This window comes from Mustela nigripes, chromosome 18 (assembly GCF_022355385.1).
Source record: "Mustela nigripes isolate SB6536 chromosome 18, MUSNIG.SB6536, whole genome shotgun sequence".
NCBI lineage: Eukaryota > Metazoa > Chordata > Mammalia > Carnivora > Mustelidae > Mustela > Mustela nigripes.
The window spans coordinates 38,140,357-38,161,932 of record NC_081574.1 but is presented as its reverse complement, the minus strand read 5'-3'; the positions used below and the strand labels follow the sequence as shown (position 1 = coordinate 38,161,932).

The 21,576-nt window shown below is 39.5% G+C and overlaps 1 protein-coding gene, 1 long non-coding RNA gene and 1 pseudogene across 2 annotated transcripts; 2 read left to right on the top strand and 1 right to left on the bottom strand.

The window, feature by feature from the left end:
• Nucleotides 1-1,864: 1,864 nt before the first annotated feature.
• LOC132006353 (uncharacterized) lies at nucleotides 1,865-7,606 on the bottom strand. The gene is made up of 4 exons (XR_009401069.1): nucleotides 7,520-7,606; nucleotides 6,986-7,139; nucleotides 6,443-6,583; nucleotides 1,865-2,383 (listed from the first exon to the last, which is right to left on the bottom strand). It is a non-coding gene; the product is annotated as an uncharacterized LOC132006353 (long non-coding RNA).
• On the top strand, nucleotides 7,528-20,024 carry THAP1 (THAP domain containing 1). The gene is made up of 3 exons (XM_059384122.1): nucleotides 7,528-7,879; nucleotides 11,406-11,601; nucleotides 15,912-20,024. The coding sequence occupies exons 1-3, from the start codon at nucleotides 7,809-7,811 to the stop codon at nucleotides 16,284-16,286; spliced, it is 642 nt and encodes a 213-aa protein (XP_059240105.1). The 5' UTR covers nucleotides 7,528-7,808; the 3' UTR covers nucleotides 16,287-20,024.
• On the top strand, nucleotides 18,587-20,626 carry LOC132006454 (ribosomal protein eL42-like; annotated as a pseudogene).
• Nucleotides 20,627-21,576: the final 950 nt, after the last annotated feature.

The window sequence follows — 21,576 nt, the reverse complement described above, 5'->3', positions numbered from 1 at the left end:
CCATCTTCATGGGATCAGTATTTGTTTTAAGCATTGCCTACTAGCAAATTTGAGGTGTTACCAGTCACTGTCGTCTTCACCCACCCTCATCCTCTGAATCCTCTGATCTGTTCCATGTCCCAGAAGGGTGCACAAGAGGAGTAAACAGTTGGAAAGTTTCCATTTGGAAACACTGAATATGTTTGGACACTGTCCTTATTCTTTCAGACTAGTGGTATTTAGCTGTAGGCCTTTCGAGGGCAGTATAACATGTGATATAGGAGAGGGCTAAAGGCTAATAATGTTTAAAATCAGTATCTAACAGTTTGGATTTTGTTTAAAAACAAAATTTTGAAAAGGTGTTTAAAAATGCGGGACATTCATGGGGCGCCTGGGTGACTCAGTCAGTTAAGTGACCGACTCTTGGTTGTGGCTTAGGTCATGATCTCAAGGTTTTGAGATTGAGCCCTGTGTCGGGCTTCATGCTAGGTGAGGAACCTGCTTAAGATTCTTTCTCTCGGGACGCCTGGGTGGCTCAGTTGGTTAAGCAGCTGCCTTCGGCTCAGGTCGTGATCCCAGCATCCTGGGATCGAGTCCCACATCGGGCTCCTTGCTCCGCAGGGAGCCTGCTTCTCCCTCTGACTCTGCCTTCCACTCTGTCTGCCTGTGCTCGCTCTCGCTCTCTCTCTGACAAAAAAAAAAAAAAAAAAGATTCTTTCTCTCTTCCCCTCTCTCTAAAATAAGTAAATAAATCTTGGGGGGGGGGAACCAAGAAAATAATACCTGACATTCAGATTAAAACACTAATCCTTCTAATCAATCTTAGAGAAAACCTTTAATTTATATCTACATGAAAATTAATCTTTGTTTCACGAATCCTAGAATATTAGACTGAAAGGGAACTTAGGAAACCAGATGAAAGCTACAGATAGCTCCCCAGAAAAAATGCACATATACACATGTATGTATAATTTTCTTTCATTTTCAGATGATTCAAAGACCTGGCCATTCATGAATTCCAAATTAAGAATTCTTCATTTAGGGCGCCTGGGTGGCTCAGTGGGTTAAGCCGCTGCCTTCGGCTCAGGTCATGATCTCAGAGTCCTGGGATCGAGTCCCGCATCGGGCTCTCTGCTCAGCAGGGAGCCTGCTTCCCTCTCTCTCTCTCTGCCTGCCTCTCCATCTACTTGTGATTTCTCTCTGTCAAATAAATAAAAAAAATCTTTAAAAAAAAAAAAAAAAAAAAAAAAAAAAAAGAATTCTTCATTTAGTCCCATAGCTTTACTCTATAGATAAGGATAATGAGGGCCACAGAGAATGAATGCTAGGGTTTTTTTAATAAAAGTTGTTTATAGAAAAAAGAGCATAGTTGGATAGAAATTAACATCTGAGCTATTAGATATTAGTGAGTTTAAAACATCTTTAGTTCTTATCCCTCTCCTACATCAAAACAAGTAGCTTTTTTTCCAGTTTATCTAACAAGACAGTTTACCCTTCTTGAATAATTGACAGAAGTTACCCTTTCAAGGGTTACATTTTCTTTTTTTTCCCTTAAAACCTGTATTAATCTATTTCCTTAAAAAATCTATTAGTTAGTAAATTAGCTCTTGGCCTCTTAAGACTTTGAAAAACATCAGACTTCTAATCAGCCTTCCTCAATTTACCCCTATTTATTCTCATTCCCTTAGATGGGCATATAAAGCTAAGAGATATTTTCATTTTTGACACTTTATGTAAGGGACCAAATGAAGAGATCAAATGAGTACATAAACATCTTTCCTGTTTTGTAAAAGAAAGGCAATTTTGCCTATCTTGTATAGCCCTTGTTTGCGTAGTAAACTATTAAAGTAGAATAAACACCAGGGATTTTTAAAAAATTTTTTATTTAAATTCAGTTTAACAGATAGTGTATTAATGGTTTCGGACACAGAATTTAGTGATTCATCAGTTGCATAGAACACCCAGTGCTCATTACATCAGGTGATCTCCTTCATGCCTGTCTCCCAATTACCCTATCCCTCCACCCACCTCCCCTCCAGCAATCCTCAGTGTACTTACACCAGAGATTTTCTAAATCATCAGGATCAGATGATGAATTATCATAAAGTGAACGTAGTGTTTAACTCTCCCCTCTGTCAAAAGATACATTACCACTATCCTGTAAGCCCCCTTTCATTGCCTCTCTACCCCAAAGTAACTTCTGACTTTTACTTACCTTTTTTACTCTTTAAAAAAATAGGATCCTGGGCGCCTGGGTGGCTCAGTGGGTTAAGCCGCTGCCTTCGGCTCAGGTCATGATCTCAGAGTCCTGGGATCGAGTCCCGCATCGGGCTCTCTGCTCAGCGGAGAGCCTGCTTCCCTCTCTCTCTCTCTGCCTGCCTCTCCATCTACTTGTGGTTTCTCTCTGTCAAATAAATAAATAAAATATTAAAAAAAAAAAAAGAAAAAGACTTAAAAAAAAAAAATAGGATCCTATATTTGCTTTTGCGGGACTTCTTCGATATTAGGTAGGAACCATCCATATTGTTGTGTCAGTTTCTTTACTTTGATTGCTGTATAATATTCCTTGGTATGACTATAACACAATGGACATTTGGATTATTAAAAAGGCAGATTATTATCTTTGAAAGTAAATGTTCCTGGCAGTCACCCCTTGACAAATAGAGAGTAGTTCTTTGAGCCTTATGAAATGTTGAGAAGAAACAGGCAAGGGAGAGAAGAAAAACAGACAATGAGTATAAATTTGTTTAGAGAAAGTGGAAATTATTCTTCTATTAAGAAATTTCTATTCTGGGCGCCTGGGTGGCTCAGTGGGTTAAGCCGCAGCCTTCCGCTCAGGTCATGATCTCAGGGTCCTGGGATCGAGTCCCGCATCGGGCTCTCTGCTCAGCAGGGAGCCTGCTTCCTCCTCTCTCTCTGCCTGCCTCTCTGCCTACTTGTGATCCCTCTTTCTGTCAAATAAATAAATAAAATCTTAAAAAAAAAAAATTTCTATTCTAACTTAATTTCTATTAAGAAATTAGTTTGTAGACCACACAAAGTGAAAATTTAATTTTGGATGGTGTTTTAGAAAGAAAAATGCAACATTCAGTTCAAGTAACATTTAAAAAATTATAGGCAATTTACTTTGTCAGTAAATTTACCATTTCAGAGTAAGGAAACATTAGGATTATTTTCAGTAAATAATAAAAATGTAGATTTCACTTCCAAGTTACAGATAGCTGGAAGAAAGAAAACAGGAAAAAGGGGACTGAAGAAGAGAATTTCACTGAGGGAAACCCAACCAAATAATGAAATTGACTAGTTCCACTCTAAACAGATTAAAAATGATCAGAGACCTCAAAAGGGTGCTCTGCACTGGTTGGTGATCCTTGCATGTTTCTTTAGTGGCTTGCATTACCAACCTCTGCACATTCATACATTCTTTCTCTTCCGACATTTCCCAGTCGTACACTCCCAGAGCTCATGACCCCACTTCATAAATTGCTCCCATCCTGTGAGTCCTCTGTTTGGTGGGGGGTATATAGCTCTCTTCTTTTTTAAAGGCCATCTGCATTTCGGTAAAAGGTACCACCATCCCTCCATCTAAATGCTCAAGCCAGAAATTCAAGTACAAATCAACCTTAATACCTCGATTCCTCTGTCTTCTTCATTCTCACATCCATCTGTCAGCACCAAGCCTTGACATTTCTACCTCCAACTACTCTCATATCCTGGTCATTCTATCTCCACTGCCACTACCCTTAGTCCAAATTACCACGCTGTATTACTTGCCTGCAGTGGCCTCTTAAATGGTCTGCAACTCACGTGCACTGCTTCCCTCTGATAAACTCTTCAGCTAATAGCTAGAATGATGCTTAAAAATGTCACGTCTCTTCACTGCCTAAAAAGGTTCATTGGCTTCCTTCTGCATTTAAAATCACCTACTTCAACCTCACTTCATGTCCTTTTCCCCCTGGCTCCCTAGGTCTACACCCCAGCCTCCATTCAGTTCCCAGAAAATACGAAACTCACTACTGCCACAGGGCCTTAGTACACACTCCCTATATGGAGAATGCTCCTCCTGGCCTCCCCATTTTCATTCTTTTACTACTAGATTTTTTTCCATTCTTTGGTCCTCAGCAAAATGTTCACGTCTCTGACGACCTAACTACCCAAACGACCTAACTACCCAAACTAAAGTAAGTTAGTTAGCCCTCCTCTAATCTCATTAACCCTTATAACATTCTAATGTATTCAGGAATCTCAGCACAATACTATTATTATTTTTTAGAGATTTTATATATTTGACCAAGAGAGACCCTGCAAGAGAGGGAATTCAAGCAGCAGGAGAGGGAGAAGCTTCCTGCTGAGCAGGGAGCCTGAAGCTGGGCTTGATCCCAGGACCCTGGGATCATGACCTGAGCTGAAGGCAAATGGTTAACCAACTGAGCCACCCAGGCACCCAAGCACAATGTGATTTTATTCACATTTTTTTGTCTGTCTTCCCTCACTAGGATAAGCCCTGTGAAGAGAGGCACTGTTAACCTTACTCACCAAGAGCAAGACCTAGCATAATGTCTGCCATCTGCTCAATAAAGGTTAATAAAGAAATGGAAGGGGGAAAAGGGAGAAGACAAGATCATTTCTTACTCCTTCATTGTTACCACCCAGGTGTAAGCCATCATCTCTCACCTGCATTGTCACAGAAGCCTGCCTACCAGTCAGTCTCCCTGCCTCTAAGATGCCCCTGCTATCTATATTCAACACAGCAGAGTGATTGCTTTAAAACACTGGATCACTACTCTGCTTAAAGCATGTTGTCCATCTCAGAGTCAAAGTGAGAAGTCCTTACACTAGCTTACAAGTCCCTGCAGGACCTCATCCTGTTTACCCTGGCTATATATATATATTCCCAGCCCAGCCCGGCTCAGTCTGCTCCAGCTACACAGGCCCCTTTACTGTTCTTTGTATAGGCTGAGGACACTGAGCCTCAGGAGTTTTGCCTTAGCCATTTCTTCTGCCTGCAAGGCTCTTCCCACAGATATCCTCCTAGCTAACTCTTGCCTATTCCAAATCTTAGCTCGAGTCACTTCCTCTATTAGGCATATCCTAACCATCGTATTTAAAATTGCAATCCCCTCACAACCACATAGCTCTTTTCACCTTTTAATATGACATATGGTGGTATGTTCTGTCTGCCTTCTCTAACCTCCACTAGAACATTAGCTCCGTGAGGGCAGAAATTTTTTTACAATTTTTTATTAACATATAATGTATTATTAGCCCCAGGGGTACAGGTCTGTGAATTGCCAGGTTTACACATGTCACAGCACTCACCATAGAACATACCTTCCCCAGTGTCCATAACCCAATCACCCTCTCCCTACTCCCCTCCCCCAGCAACCCTCAGTTTGTTTTGTGAGATTAAGAGTCTCTTTTGGTTTGTCTCCCTCCCGATCCCATCTTATTTCATTTTTTCCTTCCCTACTCCCCAAACCCCCCCACTTTGGTGGGCAGAAATTTTGGTCTTATTCACATGCATCCCAAGCTCCTAGAACCTAGCAAACGTTTAGTAAATATTTAGTAAATATTTGCTGAATCTATTGATGAGTAAAGAATTTCAGTGAACTCTTAAAATATACATTTCAGTTCACAAGCAATTATCACATTCTGATCCTTACTGACAGCAAACCACGGAGGAATTTACTGCCTGTCTATCCCTAGAAATGCTAATAAAATAAATTATTTTAGTATTTGGTAAAGGGATATGGCTCTGAAATTATTTTAGGCACAAGGTTTCTGGGCCCAGTTAATTTAACAGACATTTTCTAGATACTTAATTTATGCCAGACACTGCAAGCTGATGGGGTTACAAGGCTAAGTAAGACAAAGTCCTTCTCCTCAACAGGATCTTAGTTCATGAAGTGAGACAAGCACACATATTGCAGTATGGTTCAAAATCATATAGAGAGGTTAAGTGCAAGTTTTTGTTTTGTTTTGTTTTGTTTTTAAGATTTTATTTATTTATCAGAGAGAGAGGGGGGCAGAGAGCAAGCACAGGCAGTCAGAATGGCAGGCAGAGGCAGAGGGAGAAGCAGGCTCCCTGCCGAGCAAGGAGCCCAATGTGGGACTCGATCCCAGGACGCTGGGATCATGACCTGAGCCGAAGGCAGCTGCTTAACCAACTGAGCCACCCAGGCGTCCCTAAGTGCAAGTTTTCATTGGAGCAAGAGAGATGCCCAAGCTGGGCAGCTTAAGAAAAAGAGGATAAAGAAAGCTTGTTAGGAAACATAACCACTGAGGTCACATTATGAAGGTGGTGAGGCCAGAGAAAAGCATTTTAAGCTAAGGGAAAACAGCCTATTTACATAAGTCTGTCCTGTGTAAAATAGAATCCTAGGAAAGAGTTAAGTTAAAGACAAGTGTGGAGATGATGGTGAAATAGTAGAGGTAGCTGGTCCTCAAGGACTTTATGACTCACCATTAGAAGTCTGGATTTTATCCAGTAGAGGAGGCAGCTTCTGAATGATGTGAACAGGTGTATGACAATTACTTAATATGGAGGAAAGACTGGAGAGGCAAAACTGGAGATGGTCAGGGGTGGTTGCATTCGTTTGAGGGCCTGATCAAGAACAATTAAAAGACAGACGGAGAGGAGTGGATTTAATAAGTATTTACTTATTCTATACAATTAACCTGGCATGTAGTGGGTAAGAAAGAAAACTAAGGTTTCCGGTTTAAGCAAATGAATAGGTAATTCACGGATGATAATCCGAAGGCAGGAAAATTTACATAAGAAATAGAAGATTTAGGAAATCATAGCATTTTATTGAATTCAAGCAGCAGGGTGTTTAGAGTCAGAGGAGGGCTGAGGATGGAACCCTGGGGAAACATCAGGATTTAAGGGGGTTGGCGGGGGGGGGGGGAATGGATCAGGAAAAGTGTAATAGAGCCTTGGAGTTTGTCAACAGCTTCCTATCCAGATTTCCAGGCTCTGATCTACACAGAGGGGAGGGGCACGCACCAGGAGGCAGATGGTGGGAAAACAGCCGCAGCAGTTCATGAATTTTCAACAGCACGTGCAGAACACTACAGCGATGGGAGCCTTCAGAGGGACTGGGTGTCTTCTTTCATTGCCAAAATTCTGGCGCCTGAGCTCTCAAGAGCCTTTATTATACCTGCAGCGACAGGTAATGGGATGAAAACTGGCGATGTGGGAAAGGGATCCACGAAGTTTCACTGATAAATCATACACCATCCGTGGCTGCCCTTTTAAATCAAAAGGAAGATTACCCAACGACCTCAGCTTGAACACCTGTCCTCCTTCAGGCCACCAGACCCAAAGACCGCGCTGCTCTCCACCCTAAACCGTCCCGGATAAATTAACACAAGGAAGTCACACAGGTTGCTTAGCCCCGCCCTACGCTCACGCCCGGTCCCCTCCCTTCCCCTCGCCTCTCCTCCCAAACACCCCTTTCTCCCTTCCGGAAGCTCGAGGCCCCACCTACTTCCGCAACGCCTGGCCTTAGCCAATGGGCTGCTTCCCAAGGAACGTTACCTCTGACCTCGGGGCTAATCGGAGACAGTGAGACACACTCCTCGCGAGAGGTGAGGTTGAAGCTGCCTCCGCCATCTTGGAGATGGGAGACGGGCGATGGCTGTGCTCCTTCCGCTAATGCAAACAACAAAACGGGTACAATAGTCAACCCTAGTGAGCTTATCATCACTCTGACTGCTGACCAAAGCTACAGAAGAAGCGAGGGCGTCAAAGCCCAGCGCGGCGACATTGATAGCAGCTTCGCCTGCCTGCTGGAGCGGCCGAAGTGAAGTGACTGAAGACCGGAAGGATGGTGCAGTCTTGTTCCGCCTACGGCTGCAAGAACCGATACGATAAGGATAAGCCCGTCTCTTTCCACAAGTAGGTACCCTGCGCGTCTCGCGGGGTTGGCCCCAGCTCGGGCTGGGGGCGCGCGGCCGGTTAGGCTCGGGGGCGGAGCCAGGCGCGTGTCCGCGCGAGACCTAATGGGAGGGGCGGGGCAGGGGCGGAGGCAAGGGCGGGGCACGATCGAGCCCTCCTCAAGGTCTGTCCGGCCGCGAGCGGTGGGCGTGCCCGCCCCCGGGTGGAGCTCGCGCCCCACGGCCCAGGGCTGCGCGTTCTCGGCGCGCGTGGCCGCGGTGACCGTTTCTCGCGCTCGTGGGTCGGAACCCGTGTGCGAGGTTCGCCCGTGGCCTCGGGTTGGCGTGTTCGCGACCCAGGAGCGATGTCCGACGACCCTCGTGCCGAGAGGCACCTGGATCTCGCCCTGGGGTAGTAGAGAAGCCAGGTGGCAATGGAAGTGAGTCTGGAATCGAGGCACAGACCTTTAAAATGACGAAGCCACTTTTTGCCATCCTTGCTGTGGATGGGAGACATTGGTTTCGGGCCAGGATTTCAGGGAGGACGTGCTTACCCCATTTCTAGGAACTAACCTTTAAGGACCTCCAAGTTTAGAGAAGCTCCTGGTCCGGCCCAGATGAACACTTGCCGTTTTCCGCGCTCGGCAGCAATAACGTGGACAGTAACGACACCGGCCAAAGTCCGGTGTCCTGATAGGACTCAGGGTGACCTGTCACGGGCGCCTGGGGGAAGCCCTGGGAAAAGCACCTGCCCCACGACTTCAGGTCTGTTTCATCCAGAAAGTGCTGCAGTTAGAGTCCTGGAGGGAGACATGTTCTCTTGAAAATGGGAAAAGAAAACTGCCAAATGAAAACAATTTAATGATCATCGGATGTCTGCAGAACGGGACACGGCAGCGTTTTCATTCAGCCAAATGCAGTATTTGCAGATTTTTCTGCATTTCCATTAACTTGTTTTGCAAGAATTCCTGACTGTAAATAGATGACAGCTAAGAAATGAAACCCTGTGGTAAATTATAGCAATTATTCATAGGTAAATAATTACCAGGGCAAAAATTCAGTATTTCTTCAGTTCTCTTGATGGGGTCGTTTGTGTTTAACAGGGGATGTAGATGCACTTGATGTTTGATTTGAGAGGAACCCAATAGAAACGAGTGCCTTACAACATAGATCTTGAGTATTGATTGATGTCCCACCACCACCATTCCCTGCCCTTAAACTTACTTCAGGATCTACTGGTATTACTTCTTTAATTTACTGGAATTTCTTAAAGTTGATGAGTTCCAGTTCTTTAAAAGTGTGGAAATCAGTCAGAAGATGGTGACACAGTTGCATACAGTCTGCTCCCCACAAACCCCATTTCTAATGATATCTCAGAAAGAATCTAAAAATGTGGAAAATCTCTCACCGGTTCTGGAAACCAAGGCTGGCATTCACACATCAGAAATAGTTTCTGCTGGCTGTTAAATGAATCACAGGAAGAGCTGGTCTGCCTCTCATTTTTAGCTATAAAGAACCGTTTTGGGGGGACTAGATGGGAAACATCCTGACAGACCTCCATAAACAGCCTGAGCATTTTGTAGTGCTTGACACAGGAGGTGTAAGGAGCTGAATTTTACCAGTGATTGCTACCACAGTTTGTATTTCTGGAGGCCATTTCCAGCAGGGATCTTCTAGGGATCCTTTTACCTATACTAGTTTTTACATGGTGGCCCCGTAGCAGCAGCTGTTCTGGGCAAAGGAAAGAACTGTCCCAAAGATTGGTCAGTTCTTCATGATAGCAGAGTTAGGCTCTAGCATGCCTTACATGGAAGAGAAACTGGAACAAGGGGTTGAAACATCCTTTGGCTTCTTTCCAGTCCCCCCAGTTCACTAAATACTTGACCTGGAAAAGTAAAATCACACACACAAAATTTTTTTTTTAAATTGAAGTAGCCAATGGTGAAAGTTTTTTTTATTTTTAAAGATTTTATTTATTTATTTGACAGACAGGGATCACAAGTAGGCAGAGACACAGGCAGAGAGGAGGAAGCAGGCCCCCCGCTGAGCAGAGAGCCTGATGTGGGGCTCAGTCCCAGGACCCTGAGATCATAACCTGAGCCGAAGGCAGAGGATCAACCCACTGAGCCACCAAGGCGCCCCAAAATCACAATAAATTTAAACTCTTCCCAAGCCCCCTTATCTGTGCCTGATGGACATATTCCAGTTGATTTTGAGGTAAATTAAGAAAAGTAATATTCTTATGCTGGAATTAAAAATAAATTGGAAGGGCGCCTGGGTGGCTCAGTGGGTTAAGCCGCTGCCTTTGGCTCAGGTCATGATCTCAGAATCCTGGGATTGAGTCCCGCATCGGGCTCTCTGCTCAGCAGGGAGCCTGCTTCCTCCTCTCTCTCTCTGCCTGCCTCTCTGCCTACTTGTGATCTCTCTCTGTCAAATAAATAAAATCTTTAAAAAAAAAAAAAAATTGGAAGACTAAAATAAATAAATAAACATTTTAAAAATTAAAAAATAAATAAGAACTTCCCAAACCTGGGGAGAGACTTGGACATCCCAGTTCATGAAACTAATAGACCACTGCCTTTCAATTCATCTTCTCCAGACATAATATAGAAACAAATAAATGAGTGAAATTTTAAATTTATCATTGATTATCATTTGATTAATTCATATTTGTCAGACTGATCCTAAGAGAACTAGAACCTTCTTTATGGCAGTATGTAGATATAAACATGCAATTTTGTTTTCATTGGTTAAAAAAAAAAATCAGTAGAGATTCACCCTTTCATAAGTATTTTACCTGAAACTCTTAGTGTCTTTGACATAAAAAGTTAAACATTAATAACTGAGATAGAGGAGATATACCACTTACCTTTGTATATTTAGATGTGTGTGTAATACCAACCTGTATCAGTTAGTGAACATTATTTACTGTAATAGAGGAAGACAAGCAATATTACTGCGTATGTCCCTTGACTTCCCACCTCCATTTCCTACTGCATGCAGCTGTCTGCATGGCTGACTTTTAATATGTGTATTTTTACATTTCGTAAATTTTTAATCAGCCTGTCCTTTTTAAATTGTATACATCATTGTATCTGACATTCTTGTAACTACTCTGTGATCAAAAGTTTCCTGTAACAAATACTGCTTTTTATTTTTTTTTTAATTTTTATTTAAATTCTAACTAGCTAACATACAGTGCAATATTGGTTTCAGGAGTAAAATTCAGTGATACATCCAACACCCCCAAATACTGCTTTAAAAACAAAACAAAACTCCATGCTGAGAGGCCCAACTTGCGTCACACGTAGTGGGTAGTCACTTTATTTAAAGGATCTTTCAAACAAGTACATTCTTAACTAAGGTGAATAAATGCACAATCAAAAACTGTCAAAAAAAAAAAAAGCAGCCCTAGGGTTTTAATCAGATGTCCCTTAGCTTGTTAAAACCAGTATAAGATACTTCTTTCCTAATCAGGAAAGTCTGAATGTGCTTTTTTTTTTCCTTTTAAAAGAAGGTCAGAGAACTGAATTATGTCTTCTTCTTAGGTTTCCTCTTACTCGACCCAGTCTTTGCAAAAAATGGGAGGCTGCTGTCCGAAGGAAAAACTTTAAGCCCACCAAGTATAGCAGTATCTGTTCAGAACACTTTACCCCGGACTGCTTTAAGAGGGAGTGCAACAACAAGTTGCTCAAAGAGAATGCTGTACCCACGATATTTCTCTGTACTGAGCCACATGACAAGGTAACGTGTGTTTTAAAATACTGGGCTTTCTATTTATAAAATTAATGTTTTTATTGTGGAAAATTCAGAGTAGTGTTAATAAATGTTACTGGAAGCCATCACTTGTAAGATAACCACTGTTAACCATGATACACTTTTTAAAAATACAAATTACAGTTTATTTAAGTTAAACATCTACATCAAGAAAGTCAATCTAGCTTTGTAATTTACCTTAAGGTCGCTCTCTACCTCTACATGTATGTTGATAAGTTTTGGGTTTTCTTTATCAGGGACCATTCAGTTTCAAATATTTCCCCCTCAGGTTTTTTTTGTTGTTGTTTTAAGATTTTATTTATTTGACAGAGAGAAAGAGAGATCACAAGTAGGCAGAGAGGCAGGCAGAGAGAGGGGGAAGCAGGCTCCCCGCTGTGCAGAGAGCCTGATGTGGGATCCCAGGAACCTGAGCCTGTCCTGAGCCGAAGGCAGAGGCTTAATCCACTGAGCCACCCAGGTGCCCCCCACACTCAGTTTTAAGTGCTTGGTATTTCATTAAATCTTACCAGTTCTTCTCTTTCTTGCATCCCATTTCTACTTCAGGTGTAAAACTATAATTAAAACCTAAACTGTTTTCTCATTTTAGAATGTTCCTATTTCGAGGCTTCACAAAAAAAAGTCTAATATTCCTTCTTTTTAATCGAAGTGTAGCTGACACATGATGATATTACATTAGTTTCAGGTGTACAACATGCTGATTAGACAAATCTACCTATTATGCTGTGCTTCCCACACTATAGCTACCATCTGACACCATATAAGGCAGTTAGAACACCGCTGACCAAATTCTCTATGCTGTACCTTTCATCCTTTGTCTTATTCATTCCATAACTGGAAGTCTGTAACTCCCTCTGCCCATTTTTTCCATCCCCCCAACCCCCCTTCTCCCCTCAGGCAATCATCACTTTGTTCTCTGTATTTATGGGTCTGTTTCTGCTTTTTTGTTTTTCAGTTGTTTTGTCTTTTAGATTTCACATATAAGTGAAATCACATGGTATTTATTTGTCTTTCTCTGGCTTTCTTCACTTAGCATGATACCTTCTAGGTCTATGCCTTTTGTCGCAAAATGGTGAGAGCTCATTATTTTTTATAGCTGAGTAATATTCGTGTGTGTGTGTGTATGTGTGTGTATGTATGTACAGATATATATGTATACCCTCTACACACACAAACACACAGAACATCTGTATGCATTCATCTGTTTATGGATGCTTAGGTTGCTTTCATATCTGGGCTATTATAAATAATACAGTCAACATAGGGGTGCATGTATCTTTTCAAATTAGTGTTTTCATTTTCTTTTCTTTTTTTTTTTTCTTTTTTTTTTAAAGATTTTATTTATTTATTTGAGAGAGAGACAGTGAGAGAGAACATGAGCGAGGAGAAGGTCAGAGGGAGAAGCAGACTCCCTATGGAGCTGGGAGCCCGATGTGGGACTCGATCCCGGGACTCCAGGATCATGACCTGAGCCGAAGGCAGTCGTCCAACCAACTGAGCCACCCAGGCGCCCAGTGTTTTCATTTTCTTTGGGTAAATACCCAGTAGTGGAATTATTGGATCATATGGTAATTCTATCCTTAAGTTTTTGAGAAACGTCCATATTGGTTTCCACAGTCGCTGGGCCAACTTGCGTTCTCCCCAACAGTGCAAGAGGGTTCCCTTTTTTCCATAACCTCACCAACACTTGTTATTTCTTGTCTTTTTGATACTAGCCACTCTGACAGATATAAGGTGATAACTCCTTGTGGTTCCGATTTTCATTTCCTTGATGATTAGTGATGTTGAGCATCTTTTCATGTTTGTTGGCCATGTGTAGGTCTTTGGGATAATGTCCCTATCCTCTGCCCATTTTTTTTAATGGATTATTTATTTCTTTGGTATAGTGTTGTATAAGTTCTGTATATATTTTGGTAATTAACTCTTTATCAGATATATTGTTTGCAGATATCTTTTTGCATTCAATAGGTTGCATGTTTTTTATTATTATTTATTTATCAGAATGGGAGAGAAAGAGAGAAAGCACAAGCAGGGAGATGCACATGCTGAGAGAGAAGCATGCTTCCTGCTAAGCAAAGAGCCTGACTTGGGACTCAATCCCAGGACCTGGGATCATGACCTGACCTGAAGACAGACACTTAACTGACTGAGTCACTCAGGTGTCCCATATGTTACTTTTTAATTTTAATTTAATTTTTTAAAAAGATTTATTTATTTAACTAAGTTAAAAAGCTTTTTATTTTGGTGTAGTCACAATTGTTCATTTTGCTTTTGTTATCCTTGCCGGAGGAGACACATCTAGAAAAATGTTGCTAAAGCTGATCTCAAAGAAATTACTGCCTGTGTTTTCTTCTAGGATTTTTATGGTTTCAGGTCTCACATTGAAGTTTTTAATGTTTTTAACTTAGTTTTGTGTATGGTATATAAAAAATGATCCAGTTTCATTCTTTATCATCTAACTGTACTTTCTCCAGCACCATTTATTGTAGAGATTGTCTTTTCCCTATTATATATTCTTAACTCTTTTGTTGTAGATTAACTAACTATAAGGGTTTATTTTGGGGCTCTCTGTTCTGTTCCACTGATACATGTTTGTTTTTATGCCAGCTTTGATTCTGCAGCTTTGTAGTATATCTTGAAAACTGGGATTGTGATATATCCAGATTCATTCTTCTCATGCAAGTGTGCTTTGGTTATTTGGGGTCTCTTGTGGTTCTATACAAATTTTAAGACTATTTTTTTCTAGTTCTTTGAAAGATGCTGTTGGTATTTTCATAGGGATTGCACTGAGTCTGTAGATTGCTTTGGGTAGTATGGACATTTTAACAATGTTAATTCTTGGGACACCTGGGTGGCTCAGTCAGTGAAGTGGCTGCCTTTGGCTCAGGTCATGGTCCCAGGGTCCTGGAATCGAGTCCCATGTTGGACTCCCTTGGTTGACATGAAGGCTGCTTTGCCCTCTGCCTGCCACTCCCCCTGCTTGTGCCCCTCTCTGTCAAACAAATAGTTTAAATCTCTAAAACAAACAAATAAATAATGTTAAGTCTTCCAATTCATGGTAATGTTATATATCTTTTCATTTATTTGTGTCATCTTCAATTTGTTTCATCATTGTTCTACAGTTTTCAGAGTTTAGGTCTTTCACCTTGGTTAAATTTATTCCTAGGTGTTTCATTCTATTTGGTGCAATTATAAATGGATTTGTTTTCCTAATTTCTTTTACTGCTACTTCATTATTAGTGTATAGAAACACAACTGATTTCCATATATTAAATTTGTATCCTGCAGCTTCACTGGATTCACTTATGACCTCTGGTAGTTTTTTGTTGGTGTTTTTTGGGTTTTCTATATATAGTATCATTTCATCTGCAAATAGTGATAGTTTTACTTCTTCCTTACCAATTTGGCTGCCTTTTATTTATTTTTCTCTTCTGATTGCTATGGCTAGGACTTCTAGTACTATGTTGAATGAAAGTTGTAAGAGTGGACATCTTGTCTTGTTTCTGATCTTAGAGGAGAGGTTCTCAGTTTTTCACCACTGAGTGTGATGTTAGCTGTGGATTTTTCATATATAACCTTGATTATTTTGAGATATGTTCCCTCTAAGGCAACTTTGTTGAGACTTTTTATCATGAATGGATATTGAGTTTTGTCAAATGCTTTTTCTGTATTTACTGAGATGTTCATATGATTTTATGGTTTGTTTTGTTAATGTAGTGTTTCACATTGACTTATGAATATTGAACCATCCTTGCATCCCTGGAATAAATCCCACTTGATCATGGTGAATGATCCTTTTACCATATTGTCAAATATGCTCATATTTATTTTTGCATCTATGTTCAACAGAGATATTGGCCTGTACTTCTTTGTTGTTGTTGTTTTTGATACCAGGGTAATGCGGGCCTTATAGAATGTATTTAGAAGTCCTTTCTCTTCTGTTTTTTGGAATATTTTGAGGAGAATAGGTATTTACTGTTTTGAGGAGAATAGGTATGATTACTGCTTACATATTTGGTAGAATTTATCATCTGCTACTGGACTCATGAGTTTGGGAGTTTTTTGATTACCTTTTCAATTTCATCACTAATGATGGATCTATTCATATTTTCTATTTCTTTCTGATTTGTTCTTGGAAGACTGTATGTTTCTGGAAATTTAACCTTTTCTTCTAGGTTATCCAATTTGTAAAAATGTCATTCTTAAATTCCACAGGTGGATTCTTTTAAACTGTTATTTGTAGTTACTAAACTTGAACATACTCTGCATTGTTGTTGTAGAAGGAAGATCTTTTGGAGCCACAAGAACAGCTTCCCCCGCCTCCTTTAACACCTCCCATTTCCCAGGTGGATGCTACTATTGGATTACTAATGCCTCCTCTTCAGACCCCTGATAATCTCTCAGTTTTCTGTGACCACAATTATACTGTGGAGGATACAATGCACCAGAGAAAAAGGATTCATCAGCTAGAACAACAAGTTGAAAAACTCCGAAAGAAGCTCAAGACTGCACAGCAGCGATGCAGAAGACAAGAACGACAGCTTGAAAAATTAAAGGAGGTTGTTCACTTCCAGAAAGAGAAGGACGACATATCAGAGAGAGGTTACGTGATTTTGCCGAATGACTACTTTGAAATAGTTGAAGTGCCAGCATAGAAAAATGATGTTTGTATTGGTTTTTAATGGGGCAACACCACACACCCTCTTCTAGCCTATAAGGAGTTTCATTTGAAAAAAATAACACTTGAGTACTTGTATAAAAACATTCAGAATATTTTTTTAAAAAAATAAATTAGATATATACTATAAAATTGTAAATTTTTTGTTTGTAATTTCAGGGTTTTTACATTTTAACAAAATATCGTAAAAGTTGTAAACTAACCTCAGAACTCCAATGTAAGTTGGTTTCAAATTGAGGAGTTTTGTTTGGGTATTTATAGAAATGTAAAAATGAAAAGTAAAGTGAATGTGAACAGTATAGCAAGGACAATTTAAGTTTAAAATTTAAAATTAATGCAGGTTATTAAAAGAATGTAGTTACATTGTAAGTCAGAAGTATAGGTCAGATCACGAGATGTAACTTCTCAGAATATATATATTCTTACTATTCTTATTTGTAAAGTCAGAAGATTTATCTTTCTTAATCACTTGTCAAAGATAAGTTGACAAGTCAATGCTTAAAAAAATAAATTGGTTGTCTTCAGAGCAGGAATTGAAGAGTCATTCTATACCGAGTCAATATGAGTAAATAAGTATGAAATTTTTAAAAGTGGGTTCAGCTTTTTTTCCCCACTAATTTTTAAATTAGAAGCATATCCCCAGTGGAAGAGATGTTTGTTCTTCAATAAAGTAGGCATTGTTTTTTTTTTTTTTTTTTTTGTTTTTTTTTTTTAAAGAATTTATTTATTTACTTGACAGAGAGAGATCACAAGTAGGCAGAGAGGCAGGCAGAGAGAGAGAGAGAGGAGGAAGCAGGCTCCCTGCGGAGCAGAGAGCCCGATGCGGGACTCGATCCCAGGACCCTGAGATCATGACCTGAGCCGAAGGCAGCGGCTTAACCCACTGAGCCACCCAGGCGCCCCTAAAGTAGGCATTGTTATGAATAAAGTAATAAAAATGGGGGCCTGATCCATAGTATACCTTTTTCTTTCATCACCCCCAACATTAAGGAGCTTCTAGTTCCCAGCTGTTGTTAGATATAACAATCTGTATCCAAATCTCTAATGAAAGTGTTGTGTCAGTAGAGTTTGATTTGTACCATAATATGACAAATTGATTTTGGTCACATCTTCACTTTTAACACAAGTTAGAAATTATATCCCATTTACTTAAATGAGTGATTTGTATTCCAGAGCAATCTAATATGTACTGCTTATGTTACTGAATGTTGAAATTTGAACAGTGAAGTTTCTGTTCAAACTATGAGATGTATTCTGACTTTGTGAGAAGTTTTAGTTACACATTTGAGATGAAAATATGTTCTGAGTAAACAGATGCTGCCTTAGGAATTATCTACTTAGATTTAGAATAATTGTTCCAATTTACAATTATTTTATATTTCAAAGTACACCGAGATAGTTGAAAAGTAACAGACCTTTTAAGGCAGTATTAAAAATATGAAACAATAACATTCAAAAGTGTCTTTTGTAACTATGGTTTTCAATGTGACTTACTGCTATGATGCCAGTGGATAATACCTTGATTTTTTATGAACCAGTATTTCAAAAATAGAAAGTTATAATCAAAAGATTACTTGAAGTTGTATGTTCTGATAACATATAGAACTAACTTTATGGAATCAGAGGATGTTTTCTAGTTATTCATGGATCTCATCAGTGTTTTAGAAACCCACAAAGTAGTTTGGTTTTATATTTCATCTGTCTAGCAATTCCTGGAGGATATGAGTAAACATCTTGCAAAGCATATATCTTATTGTTGTCTACCTGAAAGGAAATGTGTGTGTGTGTATGTGTGTTTGTGTCCCCAAAACCAAGAACCCAACACTGAATTATAAAAGTGGCAATCCTAATTACTTAGCATCTTAACATTATGATTTAACCTGGAGTTTCTTTTCATAACAAACATAAATCTCTGGAGAGAACTGAACAAGCAGCATGTATGCCAGCTGTTTGCATTTAAATAAATTATCATAGTTTAGCATAGGGAGTTTGAGGTATTGCTACTTATTTCTGAATGCGAGATGTAACATTTGGTGAATGTTTTAAAAATTCATTTTGTCTACTGTAGTGTTTATTATCTTGCCAATTAAGGGAAATAGGTCCTATTCAAGCATGATGAAACTCAATCTGAAACAAATGGACACAGTCTCAATCTGGAACAAATGGGGGGCACACTCATGTGAACTGCAGCATATTCTGAAAGATGACATTTATTTTAAGCACATACAGTAACATACTAAAATTTCCATTTATGTGTGATGACGTAATCTGGCAATAATGGTGAGAAGAAATAACTTTCTTGGTAAAACTGTTAGAAAAACTATAAAATCATATAATTTTAGAATTAGAAGGGACTTACAAATGACTGAACACTAGCCTAACTTCCAAACCCTGCGAAATCTGTTTGTAAAATATCCGTGACAAGTGGTCATCTGTTCGCTGTTTACTGTTTACATTTAAGCAGTTGTTCTCAGATTCTTTAAAATGGGTTTCTGGATTAGGATGGAATTAGTTGCCATTCTTTTTATACTTGGTTATAGTGAAAATAAAAACTTCACTTTGAACTGCTGCATATTTGAACTGTCAAATTCTGAGTTAAAGAAGTTTTAAAATTTTGTAAAATAATTTAAATGTCTAGTAACTGTATATCTGTTATGTGAACTAAAAATAATTGTCATTGCAGTAAAGAAACAGTGCTGTTTTAAAATTATTAGCAAAACTTTTTACCTGGAAGTCCAAGTACATGAGATCTTTTATTTTTTTTTCCTCTTAACTATAATTTGTATAATTCCTTTGTTAGAAGTATAACAGCAATGGTGAAAACAAATGAAAGTTTCACTTGATATGGATTTTTTGGTTCAAATAATATTCTATGATCATCTCTTGCTATTAAAAATATTATGCACACATACTCAACACCTATGGCTTTTGTAAAGTCAGTAGTAAGCAACATTAAACAAGATACTTAAAAGGCCATATGATCTGTAAAAAGAAAACTACCATTTATGTTCCAGGATTTTTAAAAGACAGCCATCCATGAATAGCATTCAAAGGAAAAAGAAGATTTATAAACCTGCTTGATTATTACTCTTCCTGATATTAACAACCATGTGAATTGGATAACCAATGAATGAAGAGCATTGCTCTTGTGATGATAACTGGTGTTTCTGAGCATTATGATTTTATATTATGTATTAAAATACAATCCTCGATGTGAAAGAAAAATATCAAAAAGCAAACAGTGATTTACAAATAAGCAAAAAAGCAGTTATAATTATTGTACTTAAAGTAATGGAAAGGTTTGCTCTTAAAATTCCATGTCTTGATATCTTTTTTACCTTGAATATGTTTTATTTTACTGAGATTTTTTCTGAATGATAAATTTTTTTAAACTCAAAAGATCTATTGAGAATTTTTATTCTTTTCTAAATTCATAGTATTTGGGGTTTTGAGATCATCAAAATTTCATTTTTAAAATATCCTAAGAGATATGAATAGACATCCTTTGTTTTTAAAGTATTTTTGGTGAGGCAAACTGTACAATATTAGCAACAAATAGATGACTTCTGGAATGGCAACATGTTCACCCTAACTATGATGATTGGTCAAAAAAAGTTTTTTCGAACAACAATTTAAGGTCTCTGCAAATTGTCTTAAGGTCTTACAGCAAATGAAGAAACATTCATGAAAATCTAAATCTCTAAACTAACATTAAGAGCCTGGCTTTTTTTTTTTTTTTTTTCCATGCAAATAGCACTCTCGGAAAAAAATTGAAAATTTCTTTTTTTTTTTTTTTTTTTTTTAAAGATTTTATTTATTTATTTGACAGAGATCACAAGCAGGCAGAGAGGCAGGCAGAGAGAGAGGAGGAAGCAGGCTCTCCGCTGAGCAGAGAGCCCAATGCAGGGCTCGATCCCAGGACCCTGAGACCATGACCTGAGCCGAAGGCAGTGGCCTAACCCACTGAGCCACCCAGGCGCCCTCATAGTGAACATTCCTAAAACCCACTGGACTTTCTGCGAGAAGTGTGGCAAACACCAACCCCACAAAGTGACAACAGTATAAGAAAGGCAAAAGATTTTATGTCCAGGGAAGGTGGCATTATGACAGGAAGCAGAGGGGCTATGGTGGGCAGACTAAGCCGATTTTCTGGAAAAAGGCTAAAACTACAAAGAAGATTGTGCTGAGGCTTGAATTTATTGACCCCAATTGCAGACCTAAGATTGCTGTCTCAAGAGAAGCAAGCATTTTGAACTGGGTGGAAATAAGAGAAAGGGCCAACTGATCCAGTTCTATCCATATTTTGTTGTATTATGAAGACAATAAAATCTTGAGGTGATGTTCACTTCAAAAACAGACGCAAATTAACAGCATGATGGCATTTACACCATGACTTATTCTTGCCTTAAACCATCACCACTGCCACCATCCCACACACAGCTTAGTGCTAAAGAAACCATTCTGAGTGGATATGTCCAAAAAGACATATCCTCTCCTCCCCACTCACGTCCTGTGGTATCTCCCAAGGAGGGGAGGCAGCCAGTATTTCTCATACCTCTAGGCTTGTGTTACAAAGGCTGTTCTGCAGGCAAGTGCAGCCAAAATATCAGGACTCTCTCCACCCAGCTCCCACTCAGGGAGGAGACTTTACCCCAGGTGCAGCAGGCCAAGAGTACCAGGACTCTGATCACCCTCTTCCTAGATGCTCATAAGGTGAAGTTTCCATGCCAGGAGAGGCAAACTAAGAAGACCAGAAGCTACCATCCCAATTGAGTTCTGATCATAAAGTAGGCATACCAACCCTAGAGAAACAGATCTGTAACACACCTCCCTACAGAGGAGTGATAGATCCCCCCTCCTCCAGGGGAGAGGAAGCCATAAGAACAGAGAACACTGAAGCTTTCCCCAAAGGAACTGATTTCAGCTGAAAGAGTGTGGGGAAGTTCAGGACTCTTAAGGACAGTGGAAAAATTCATGGTAAAAAGTGAAAAGGGAGCTGGTAGTTCCACCAGAGAACACATTCGGTTATTTTTAGGCTAGGTAATTTACCAGAGAGAACAGAGAAAAAGGTAAAAAGAGCCTTTAAGGCTCTTTTGAAGGTCGTAACAAGCCTCAAACACTAACTTCAAAAATTTCTGCAAAAAGGCCCAGATCTAATTGGATCAGACTACAGAACAATTTAAGCACTAGTACATCATTGAAACAAAGAGCAATCCATTGCCATGGAGCTAATATCTGAGTTTGACACCAGCAAAGGCAGATAGGTT